The 12,803-nt window shown below is 47.1% G+C and overlaps 1 protein-coding gene across 2 annotated transcripts in view; it reads right to left on the reverse strand.

Moving 5' to 3' along the window:
- The window catches only part of PDZD9 (PDZ domain containing 9), an 18,444-nt gene extending 12,801 nt beyond the window's left edge, over positions 1-5,643 (reverse strand). Inside the window, exons 1-3 of one of the 2 annotated variants that reach the window (XM_078344850.1) lie at positions 5,550-5,643; positions 2,816-2,909; positions 1,192-1,371 (exon numbers count right to left, since the gene is read on the reverse strand). In XM_078344850.1, coding sequence (XP_078200976.1) covers positions 1,192-1,371; positions 2,816-2,885 — 250 coding nt within the window. In that variant the 5' untranslated portion in view covers positions 2,886-2,909; positions 5,550-5,643. The remainder of the gene's footprint in view (positions 1-1,191; positions 1,372-2,815; positions 2,910-5,549) is intronic. The other variant, XM_017978801.4, reaches the window with a different exon arrangement.
- Between the last annotated feature and the right edge of the window lie 7,160 nt (positions 5,644-12,803).

Below are 12,803 nucleotides of genomic sequence, written 5' to 3' on the forward strand. Positions count from 1 at the left end.
CTGCAGAACCATGAGCTAAGTAAACCTCTTTTCTTACAAATTACCCTGTTTCAGGCCAGGCGCAGTGGCTCACGCCTATAATCCCAGCACTTTGGGAGGCCGAGGCGGGTGGATCATGAGGTCAAGAGATCGAGACCATCCTGGTCAACAAGGTGAAACACCTTCTCTACTAAAAATACAAAAATTAGCTGGGCATGGTGGTGCACGCCTGTAGTCCCAGCTACTTGGGAAGCTAAGGCAGGAGAATTGCTTGAACCCAGGAGGCGGAGGTTGCAGTGAGCCAAGATCATGCCATTGCACTCCAGTCTGGGTAATAACCGTGAAACTCCGTCTCAAAAAAAAAAAAAAAACAAATTGCCCGGTTTCAGGTATTTCTTTATAGCGGTGTAAGAACGGACTAATATAAACAGCATCTCACTATGTTTCTCAGGCTGGTCTTGAACTCCTGGCCTCAACAGATCCTCCCACCTTGGCTTCCCAAAGTGCTGGAATTACAGGTGTGAGTCACTGTACCTAGCCAGAATTAAATGAATTGATATGCCCAACAGTGATAGTTATGTAAGTGATAGCCATTGACTGGCCCATAGAAAGTTCTCAACCAATGTTGTCATATCATCTTTTTTTTTCTTTTTTTGAGACAGAGCCTCACTCTGTTACCCAGGCTGGAATGAAGTGGCATAATCTCAGCTCACTGCAACCTCTACCTCTCTGGTTCAAGTCATTCTCCTGCCTCCAGCTTCCTGAGTAGCTCGGACTACAGGAGCCCACCACCATGCCCAGCTAATTTTTATTTATTTATTTATTTAGAGATGGAGTCTCACTCTGTTGCCCAGGCTGCAGTGCAGTGCTGCAATCTTGGCTCACTGCAACCTCTGCCTTCCAGGTTCAAGCAATCCTCCTGCCTCAGCCTCTCAAGTAGCTGGGATTACAGGCATGTGCCACCACACCCAGCTAATTTTTATATTTTTAGTGGAGATGAAGTTTTACTATGTTGGCCAGGTTGGTCTGGAACTCCTGACCTCAAGTGATCCACCCGCCTTGGCCTCCCAAAGTGCTGAAATTACAGGTGTGAGCCACCGCGCCCGGCCTGTTGTCATAGCCTTACAGTTACACTGAAACCCAGTGACCCGAGTCTCCCTGCAGGCAAATGGGCAGAATGGGTGGTTGGGAGGCATGGGGAAAGGGCATTACCTGGCTGGAGTTTCCCATCATTGGCTGCAGCCCCCTTCCGGATGAGGTGGGTGATCTGGAGGTAGGGTCCATGCTGGATGATGATGAGGCCTAATCCTAGGCGGCCCACAGTGAGTTTGGTCTGCTGCGTTTTGCTCAAGTCATGTACGGATGTTTTGACCTTGATGCTGACTCCTCCTTCTAACCAAAAAAATGGGAACTTATTTCAGTCCTTGACCAAGAGAGAAGCAGAGCCATACCCACTGGGGTTCTGAAGCCAGACCCCTGGGCAGTTATTTAATCCCTATTCCTCAGATTCGTTGTTGGTCAAATGAGGATAAAAAGCGTTCACCTTGGAGAGCTGTTCTGAGAATTAAATGGGAGAATTAAAGGGCTTTTGTAGAGTCGGGCATATTGTGACTGCTTAATCAATATTAGTTAGTATTATCTATTCACTTAACAAACATTTATTGATATAGATGCTATACTAGGCCCTAGGTTTACCATGTTGAGCAAAAGATGTGTTGGGATTTTTTGTTTTGTTTTGTTTTGTTTTGTTTCAAAAGACAGGGTCTCATTCTGTTGCCCAGGCTGGAGTGCAGTGGCATGATCACATCTCACTGCAGCCTCGATCTCCTGGGCTCAAGGGATCCTCCCACCTCAGCCTCCTGAGTAGCTGGGACTACTGGCATGTGCTACTATACACGGCTAATTTTTATTGTTTTTGTAGAGGCAGGGGTCTCACTATATTGGCCATGTTGGTCTAGAACTCCTAGCCTCAAGCAATCCTCCCATCTCAGCCTCCCAAAATGCTGGCATTACAGGTGTGAGCCACCATGCCTGGCCCACATGTGTTTCTTGTCCTCATGGATTTTACAGCCGAATGGAAGGGACAGATATAGATCATACATGTAAATACACATTGAATAACATACCATAACTCATGCTATGAAAGAAAAGGATAGAGGGCTCTAAGAGTGGGTAACAGAGGGCCAAAGTCTCATCTGGGCACAGCGGGTCAGGCTTCCAGCAGGGTTAAATTTGAGTGAAGGCCAAAAGGACCAATAGGAAATATTTAGGCAAAGAAGGAAGGAGCAGGAGCACATTGTGTTAAGGTCTGAGACAGGAAGGAACAGGCCCTGTCAGAGGAGGGGGAGGCAGGAGGAGCAAGGGCCAAGCAGACAGAGGCTGCTTCTCAGACCTCCTTAGTGAAAAAGCTCAGAAGTGAGTTAAGCTGGACATGATTAGGTGAAATGGAATGAAAATGAAAGGGTTGTGGCACCTGTCATGACAGCAGCAGCGGAAATCAGCACAAGATAGATCCAAAAAGCGTGTGGGAGGAAAATCCAAAGGCCTTGGAGACAACAGGTAGTAGAAGGGGTTGAAATATGTTTTCTACAGAACCAAACCTCACAGGAAAAGTTTCAGGGACTAAAGGGACATTCAAAACAACAAGTTATTTTCCCAAGAGGAAGCTGCTAGGAAACTCCTTTTTGGTACACAGGAAGCTCCTGGGGAGATCTGTTTCCAGCATTTCACACACAGCTCCCTTCCATAAGGACAAGTGACACAAGGCTCACCAAGTCCATGTGGCTGTGATGTTTTCTGGGCCACTGCTGAGGGAAAGGCTCCACCAGCTCCCTACCTCTGGCTGTGGGGAGTTGGAGAGGTTCGTGGCCCTTTCCTCTAAAGCAGAGATTCTTGCCCAACCTCATCTTCCTCCAAACCACAGATGCTCTCTGGGAAAATAAAACAGCATAATATAAACAAGACACCATCTTCAGAGACCTTTCAGGGTTCGGGGAGCAATCAGGGGCTGGATATGCCCTGTCTGAGCCTCTGGTTCCTGAGCAAATGGAGAAGTCACATCTTGAGCAGGGTTCAGTGGTTCTAATCTCAGCTTGCAAATTCAATGTGCTTATAAGATCAGCTACCAGGAGCCCACTTTTAAAAATCAGCAGGGTTAAGTGAAAGAAGCCAGACTCAAGGCCGAGCGCGGTGGCTCATGCCTATAATCCCTGCACTTTGGGAGGCTGAGGCGGGTGGATCACCTGAGGTCAAGAGATTGAGACCATCCTGGTCAACAAGGTGAAACCCCATCTCTACTAAAAATACAAAAATTAGCCGGGCACAGTGGTGCATGCCTGTAATCCCAGCTACAAGCCTGGGTGACAGAGCAAGACTCCGTCTCAAAAGAAAAATAAACTTGGACAAAGTGAAGAAGATGGATGTGAATCTTCTTCTTGGAGCAGGTAAATACACACAATCTCCTGTCTCACATGCTAGCAACATACCAGACCATTCTGCTTCATTTTGGGCAGAAAACTTCTCACACTATGGCAGCCATCCATGAGAGCTTCACAGGTTATCACCTATATAAATTCACTACTTCAAAGCGCTTCCAAAAGCCGGTGAAAAAACTAGTTGAGAAAGAAGAGAAGTAGCTCACCCAGCAGGAAAGCACAGATGTGGCAGAGCAGGAGCTGAGTCTGTTAATTTCACTGGAGAATGAAAACCGGCAGAAGGAAAAAGCTGAAGACGGGAAAAGTATTGTACCTGCCTTAGACAAAGGCTCTTCACACAGTACGTGCTCAGAATGAACTATCAGATATGAAACCTGAGGAAGGTGCTCCCTTGGGCCCAGTGGCAGGGACCCTGGAACCTGAAGGTGCTGACAAAGATGACCCTCCTGCTGTTGGGTGAGATCTTCAATGCCTCCTCCCTGGAAGAGAGTGAGCCCAGAAAAGAGTGGGCCGCTGTGTTTGGGGACAGCAAGCTGGAGGAGGCAGCACTACAACCCTGGGAGAGCCAAATGCCAAGCTCCAGACTCAAATACAAAAAACTTACAGGTCTTGCTACAGGGCTGATCAGAAAGCAATGTCAACCTTCCCAAGGACAAGCAGTCTAAATGGCAGCAGCCCTGCAGTGAGAAAGCCTAATGCTGCCTAGGACCCGACTGCATGGTTCAACCTCTTCACCAACCTCGAGTCATTATCAAATCCTGATGCTGTTCAGAAAAAGCCATAAAGAACAAGAATTGCTCAATGCAGGAGTCTACAGCCTTCGGAAAGCCCACCTGGGTGCTAGCAGAAGTATAAAATGATTAGAACCTGGGCAACATAGTGAGACCTCATCTCTACTAGGCTGGGCATGGTGGCTCACACCTGTAATCCCAGCGCTTTGGGAGGCTGAGGGTAGGTGGATCACTTGAGGTCAGGAGTTTGGGACCAGCCTGGCCAGCATGGCGAAACACTGTTGCTACTGAAAATAACCAAAATCAGCCAGGTGTGGTGACTCATGCCAGTAATCTCAGCTACTCGGGAGGCTGAGGCACAAGAATGGCTTCAGTGCATAAGACGGGGGTTGCAGTAAGCTAAGATCAAACCACCACACTCCAGCCTGGGCCACAGAGCAAGACTCCGTCTCAAAAAAAAAAAAAAAAAAAAATTAAATTAGTTGTGTGCGGTGGTGCATGCCTGCAGTCCCAGCTATGGGAGGCTATGCAGGAGGATTGCTTGAGCCCAAGAGTTGGAGGCTGCAGTGAGCCAGGACATACCACTGTACTCCAACCAAAGTGAAAGAAAAAGACCCTGTCTCTAAAAATAAAATACAGTGACCAATATGTTGTTTTAAGATTTATGTGCCATTTTAATAAAAATGAAAGGGCCAAAGCCCCTATTTACATTGGTATAATTTTTAAAAGGCACTTTACTATATGATTTCATTTTTATGACATTCTCCATGGAAAAGGCAAAAAAAAGCCCTGTAAAAAACAGATGGGGGTGTGAGAAGCTGCAGTGGGGTGGGGTTGACTACAATTGGGCATCTCAAAGTAATTTTAGGAAGTGGTAGAGCTGTTCCCTATCTTGAGGGAGGGGATGGTTCCACGTGGGTATGGGCTTGTCAAAATTCATACCACTGTACTTTTAAAAGGGGGGAATCTTACTGTATGGAAATATACCTTGATAAAATAATGGTGGCCCGAGGCAGGAGGATCACTTGGGATCAGGAGTTTGAGACCAGCCTGGCTACCATAGCAAAACCCCATCTCTACTAAAATACAAAAATTAGCTCGGCATGGTGGTAGGCACCTGTAATCCCAGCTACTTGAGAGGCTGAGGCAGAGGAATCCCTTGAGCCTGGGAGGCAGAGGTTGCAGTGAGCCGAGATGGTGCCGCTGCATTCCAGCCTGGGCGACAAAGCGAGACTCCTTCTCAAAAAATAAATAAATAAATAAATAAATAAATAATAATAATAATAATAACGATGGCGACAGTTCATCTCCCAGGCCAAGAGTGTGCCGTTGCCATTTTACAGAGGAGGAAAAATGAGGAAGGCTTGGTCCCCAGGGCTTCGCCCCCTCCCTTCTCCCCAGTTACCTTTTTTGTTTTTACGGGAGGCCTTCTGCATGGCCCTGGGAGGGCGGGTGGCTCGGGAGGGCCTCCCGGAGCAGAGACTGGAGTCAGTCCCACTACCAACAGTTTCGAACCTCGCCCTTGGGCACCGCCCTCGGGATGGCCGCCAGGGGGCGCTGCGCCGCCGTTGTCCAGAAGTTGGGTGGCAGTGAGGCCTCCGCAAGGCTCCCCGTGGACCCTGAAAATGTGGCTTGAGTATTGTAGGCCAGTATACTTACTGTGTGGAAACTTCTGCAGAGACTAGAACCGTGCCTGATCCACAATGGGCTCTTCATTCCTTCTTTTCTTCCTCTTCTTTTACGAGACGGGGGCTGGGTCTCACTATGTTGCTCAGGCTGGTCTCGAACTCTGGGGCTCAGGCGATCTGCATGCCTCAACCTCCCAAAGTGCTGGGATTACAGACATGAGCCACCATATTTGGCTTCTTCATTCTTTTTTTTTTTTTCTTTCTTTCTCTTTGAGTCTTGCTTTGTTGTGCAGTGGTACAATCTTGGCTCACTGCAACTTTTACCTCCCGGGTTCAAGCAGTTCTCTGCCTCAGCTCTCCAAGTAGCTAGGATTACGGGCGCCATTTTATTTTATTTTATTTTATTTTTTATTTTTAGTAGAAGTGAGGTTTCACCGGCCGGGCGCGGTGGCTTAAGCTTGTAATCCCAGCACTTTGGGAGGCCGAGGCGGGTGGATCATGAGGTCAACAGATCGAGACCATCCTGGTCAACAAGGTGAAACCCCGTCTCTACTAAAAAAATACAAAAAATTAGCTGGGCATGGTGGCGCATGCCTGTAATCCCAGCTACTCAGGAGGCTGAGGCAGGAGAATTGCCTCAGCAGGTGGAGGTTTTGGTGAGCCGAGATCGCGCCATTGCACTCCAGCCTGGATAACAAGAGCAAAACTCCGTCTCAAAAAAATAATAATAAAAATAAAAATGAAATGAGGTTTCACCATCTTAGCCAGACTGGCCTTGATCTCCTGACCTCGTGATCCACCTTCCTTGGCCTCCCAAAGTGCTGGGATTGCCGACATGAACCACCATGCCTGCCCTCTTCATTCATTCTTGGTGAACCTAAGAAACAGGGAGGGGGAGAAAGCACAGAGGAGGGTGTCTCAAAGATGTGAGGTGGTCTGCAGAGGAAGATCACAGCCAGAAGATCCCAGGAGATCACAGAATACCTAGAAGATCAGAGAATCCCTGCTGTGCTCCAAATAATGGTATTTTTTAAAAAATGGTTACATCAGTAGCTCCAGTGCTTTGGAACTGCACTTTTTTTCATGGATAAGAAAAAATGTTTTGAATAAGAAAAGGCCCCAGGTGGCCTAAAAAAAAGGAGTCACTATTAGGAGAGGTACTATTAATGCTTCCTTCTTTTTTCCAAGATGACTCTTCCTCCCACACACATTCACTCATACAACCAGTATTTATAGGGAGCTGCTCTGTTGCTTAACGATACTGGGGACACAACAGTAGGCAAAACAAAGACAGAAACACAGGCTCTAACCTCTTGAAACCTGTACTTAAAAAACAGATGAAGTGGACAGTTTTAGGAAAACATAAATTATCAAAAATGAATTCTAGGCCAGGTGTGGTGGCTCACACCTGTAATCCCAGGTACTCAGGAGACTGAGGCAGGAGGATCACTTGAGCCTAGGAATTTGAGATCAACCTGGGCAACAGAGCAAGACCCTGTCTCTGTAAAAAAAATTTAAAAATTAGCTGGGCGTGGTGGTGTGCATCTGTAGTCCTAGCTACTCAGGAGGCTGACGTGGGAGGATTATTTGAGCCCTGGATTTGAGGCTGCAGTGAGCTATGATCAAGCCAACCACCCTCCAGCCTGGGTGACAGAGCAAGATCTTGTCTTAAAAAATAAAAATGAGTAAGTAAATTAATACATTCTAGAAGAAGGAGAAAACCTAGGTAGGTCCTGGTGTTATCCTTGGTCTGATGAAACTGAGAGGCTAAGCACTTTGCCCCATTCCTTCAACAAAGAGTTACTAAGCACCTATTAGGTTTCAGGCACTGAGCAAAGATTTCCATGGTAAATCTGGTTACGTCCCAGCTTATTCTGTTGTTTCTGTGGCTCTACACAGACAATAAGCCAGGGCAGATTCTTTTTTTGTTGTTGTTGTTTTTGAGATGGGGTCTCATTCTGTATTCTGTCACCCAGGCTGGAGTACAGTGATGAAATCTTGGCTCACTGCAACCTCCACCTCCCAAGCTCAAGCGAGCCTTCCACCTCAGCCTCCTGACTAGCTGGGACCAGAAACCCGTGTCAACCACGCCTGGCTCATTTTTGTAATTTTAGTAGAGACGGGGTTTCACCATGTTGGCCAGGCTGGTCTCAAACTCCTGAGCTCAGGTGATCTACCTGCCTTGGCCTCCCAAAGTGTTGGGATTACAGGCATGAACGCCAGGGCAGATTTCTCATTAGATAAATCCTGTGTTGCAGAGACTGATATGTAGAGCTATCCTCCACCTCAAGTCTCCTGCAGGTGGCTTCTTGTGACAGGTCACCTTTCCTCTTCCAAACAGTCTGGTAGGGGTCTATATAGATACCAACTTAATTCTATCATAAAATACATCCTTTTCCTTCATCTTCCTACCATCAGGGTAAGGGTGAGAGTTTGTGGGAATAGAGCCCATCAGCATATATGGTTCTGTGACAGGAGCACATTGGGGCCTGGCCCCCCCTTAGTCTTCCCTCCATCCCAGGCTGAAAAATGTCTTTAGAACAGATGCCAAGGTCACATTGATTGGTGGAACTGTAGGATACAAACTGTCATGGGTGCTGTGCTGTGCTGTCCTGCCAAGATCTTCCTTCAGGGCTGAAGGACTTACACCTCCCATCCTCACTATTGCTACTGGCTGAAAAGAGCCCCTTGCCCAAGATCTCACCTTCCCAAATCAATTAGCATCTGGTGACTGGTCAATGCAGGGCCATCCCAGGTTCAGAACTTACCCTGCGGTCCACTGAGGCCCTGTTGTAGCTGCACTGCAGCCTGACTTTTCCCTTTGCCCTGTCCTGCTTTTCTTTTTTTTGAGACAGTCTTGCTCTGTTGCCCAGGTAGGAGTGCAGAGGCATGATCTCGGCTCACAGCAACCTCCAACTCCTGGGTTCAAGCGATTCTCCTGCCTCAGCCTGCTGAGTAGCTGGGATTACAGGTGCCTACCACCATGCCCAGCTAATTTTTGTATTTTTAGTAGACAGGGGTTTCACTGTATTGACCAAGCTGGTCTTGAACTCCTGACCTTAGGTGATCTGCCCACCTCAGCCTCCAAAGTGCTGGTATTACAGGCGTGACCCACCATGCCTGGCCCCTGCTTCATTCCTTCTTCCTAAGAGTAGAGTTAGGATGGATCACCTAATACCCAGGTAATAATAAGGAGCCCATCCCTGGTACAGAAGGAGCATAGCTAGCCGCTGGCAGGGGAAACTCTAAGATGGCTAAGTTTTTTTACAAGCTGTAAATGGGATGGGGTATCAGGAGTGGGGAAGCAGATAAGAGTATTCCATCACCAGGAAGGAATCAGGTTGAGACTTTGCATAGGGGCAGGGGAATATTGGGCACCTATGTGATCTATTTAGGTGTCTCTTAGTACTCCTTTACCCTATTTGGACAGTAAGTGGACAAATACAGCAACCACTGCCTGAGAAGTACACAGCAACTAGGTGCTCAAATTCTTAGGGATGGAGGTCTAGGCCACCCCACCACATAAGCCGCCTACATCATCTGAGGTGCTGGCAGAGGGGGAGAGGAATCTAGGATGGATAGAAGAGGGGACTGAAGGGTATGTTAGTTATGCCTCTAGATGAGCTGTAGCGGCGGCAGGAGCTGCGGTTTGTCCCACTAATCTTCCTCTTTGTGTTTCCCACAGAAAAAGCTGCCCCGGGATCCTGAAGGGCTGCTGTCCAAACAAGCAACAAATGAGAGGCACAGCTCCATGGGGACACTTTTGCAAATGCTGCACTACACTGCCTCGGTCAGGACGGAAGGACTATTCCCCAGCTACTAGTAGGGTGGTGGGTTGACAATCTCAGCTGTCAGCTCTCTTGAGGAATTGTCTTTGTCCAAAGTGAGCTGCCCTCCAAGCTAACGCTCCATGGCAGGTCACTGCAGGGATGAAAAGGCTTGGCCCCTTTATTCCAACTCAGGCCAACTCAGAGCAGCTATCCCAGCTTCAGAGCTTCTCTTGGGGTCTGCCAAAGCCTCCTGTGATGGCAGCACACACTGACTTCTCCCTCTTCCCCCTCTGCTTCCTCTTCCCCCAGAGGACTTGATCTTCAAAGGTTCTCTAATAAACTTTCTGCACACTAATCAATAATCTCATTTCTGAGTCCGCTCAAAGGGAACCAATCCATAAGATCTGAACTGAGATTTGAACCTGGGCACAAGCTGCTAACACTGGATTTAGTTTCTTGTGTTATCTCTAACCCCCAAAACCCCAGGTACACATGTGTGGTGCATCTACCATGCTCTTGGCCCATATGGTAAACTTAACCCCTAGGGCGGTAGTGTGTTCTTTATTGTCGGGCTGAAGATACTCCTTAAAGAGAAGAGTGATCACAGTCCCTTCTACAGCTTTCCCCACAGTCCCAGCTGGATTCAGCCTCTTTTGGCCAAGGCCTACCATCCATCACAATAAAGCATGCCATGTTCACGGCCCTTTAACAGCTGCAGAATGGCTATTTATGACTTCAGGCTGCCAGCACAGCTCCCTCCTGGAAGCTTTCTATGTTCTTCTGGGTCCCCAAGGCTTTCTGCCATAAGGAGCCTCATGGCTCATTTCTGAAGTCCCAGCTGCTCCGCTTAGGGGTGGGTGAAAGGATGGGATGCTTCTGTCACTGAGTCCAGGAGTCTTGTTAGGCCAGCTGGGGGAAAAAGGCCCAGAGAGGTGACATGGCTTTCCCAAGGTCAAATCAGTAGCACGGCAGGAACTAGAACATAGTTCTGTATTCTCTCTGCTTCACTACATCACCTCTCCCAAACCCTTAGGGTTTGCCTGTACCAAAATCTAGACAGAGATAGAGGGGAGAAGGGAACAGATCTGTCTTACAGATCTCAGAGACTGGGGACTTGGAAACACCAGCCAGGCACAGTGTTGTGGGCCTTAAGTCCCAGCTGCTTGGGAGGCTGAGGTGGGAGACTTAAGGCCAGGAGTTCAAGTCCAGCCTGGGCAACATAGTGAGACCATATCTCTAACTAAAAGAGAGAGAGCGAGAGAGCGAGAGAGAGAGCGAGAGAGAGAGAGAGAGAGAGAGAGAGAGAGAGAGACAGAGAGACAGAGAGACAGAGAGACACAGGGATAAAAACAAGGATTAGTGGGAAGTCTGTAAATAGTTTCCATTCTGGATGGTAGGAAGGAATGGAATAGGTGACTATTCTCTGTACTGATGTGCAGCCATTAATATAAATATGTTTTAGATTCTTTTAACTCAATATTGGTTGTTCTTGTGCTTTAATCTTAGACCCAGAACCAATTGTAGAGGGTAAAATGAAGATTTCTATTATTTATTTCATTTATTAGAGACAGGGGTCTCACTGTGTTGTCCAGGCTGGTCTTGAACTCCTGGACTCAAGTGATCCTTCCACCTCAGCTTCCCGATTAGCTGGATTAGCCACCATGCTTGGCTACATGTATTTACTTTAAACACAAGAACCCAATCATCATTCTATTCAGCTGGAGTTAGGATAGGTGCAAACTGTTCTAACATTCAGCTTTGGGATTCTTTTAAGCTGGCCAGTAGAGAACATCAGTGGATATTATCTGAGAATTTAGTCCTGTATAGTTACAGTTTTTTCTATCACTGGACAATAGAAAAGCGCAACAAGAAGCCAAGAATATGACTCAATTAAACTTCTCCAGTACTTATGTGGCAAGCAGTCCAAACCCACGCCATCTTGGCCCCTGCGACTTGTAATAAGTAATTAAGGTCTGTGATTTCCACCCTACCCAGACAATGTGTAAACAAATGCTAATCTTGACTTTTGTGAACCACTTAAGTAACAATCAGAATGTCAAGTCCCCCGGCCCTCGGAATGTCAAGCCCCTCACCCTCATCTCCGCCTAGGAGGTGATTTACAGAATCCACTAGCCCTCAGAACCTCTGAAGCCCCTCACCCTCACTTCTGAGGTGGTTTTACTGGTATAAAAGGTCTTGACACCCTCCTTTCAGGGCCACGGGTTGGAGAGACGTGAGTCCTCCGTGGCCACCAGCAATAAAGACCCTGCCATTTGGCATACTGCCAAGTCTTGGTGTTGACTTTCTATGCTCGGGCCAGTACAACACTTAGAAAAAGAAGAAAAGAAAAAAGAAACTGAAGACTATTGCAGTAACGTCATATGCATTATATCTGCATTCTTGGACTATCTCAATTATCTTGTGTCAATTTCTTTGGCAGAGGAAAAATAAATTATATAATAACAACAACAACAAATCCTTTTCCCCAAGAGACCAATGTTTGGACGGAAGTGGATATAGACCAGCAATCAAGCCCTCCCTTCCCCAAGCTATGTAATTACCCTAATAATCTGTGCACATTTCTGCAAGGCTGTTGGATTTGCTGGAATTTGAAACCTCCTGAGTTTTGTGGACATGTAAGCATTCCAAAAATAGAGACAGATGTCACTCTTCTAGGTCTTTCTAGAGATGACCTATGTGGCATTTAAGAAAATGAGTGTTTCACTCCATTTGCTGCATGGAGGACTATTAGGGAGAGCTGGATCAAACGTCAGGGTTAGTGGTGATTCCGCCCATGAGCTGTGGAAGAAAACAAAACCTCCCCACCGTCGCATAATTTGCTGACAGATTACACAAATGCCTTATTATTTTTTTTTTTTTCCTGTTTATTCATCCAACTTAAGACACTCCACACACAACTCAGTAAACGGGATCATAACACCTGGTTGCTCAGGTCAAAAACGTAAAAGTTATTCTTGAGTTCTATGTCAACTCCTTCTCCTTATCCCTCTATCTACAAAACATCCAAATCTGTCCATTCCTCTCCATCTTCACTACTCTCACCCTAGCCAAAGCCACACTTCTCTCTCGTGGACTACTTGGCTTCTTAACTGGGGTCCCTGTTGTCATCTTCGCCTCTCCCCCATGCAAGCTACACTACAGATCTTCACAGATTAAATAAGATCATGGGACTCTCCTGCAAACAACTTCATTACCTTCTCATTGCACTCAGAACAGAATCCAAGGCCCCCAGAGCCCTAC

The sequence above is a fragment of the Callithrix jacchus genome, chromosome 12, assembly GCF_049354715.1.
Source record: "Callithrix jacchus isolate 240 chromosome 12, calJac240_pri, whole genome shotgun sequence".
Lineage (NCBI taxonomy): Eukaryota > Metazoa > Chordata > Mammalia > Primates > Cebidae > Callithrix > Callithrix jacchus.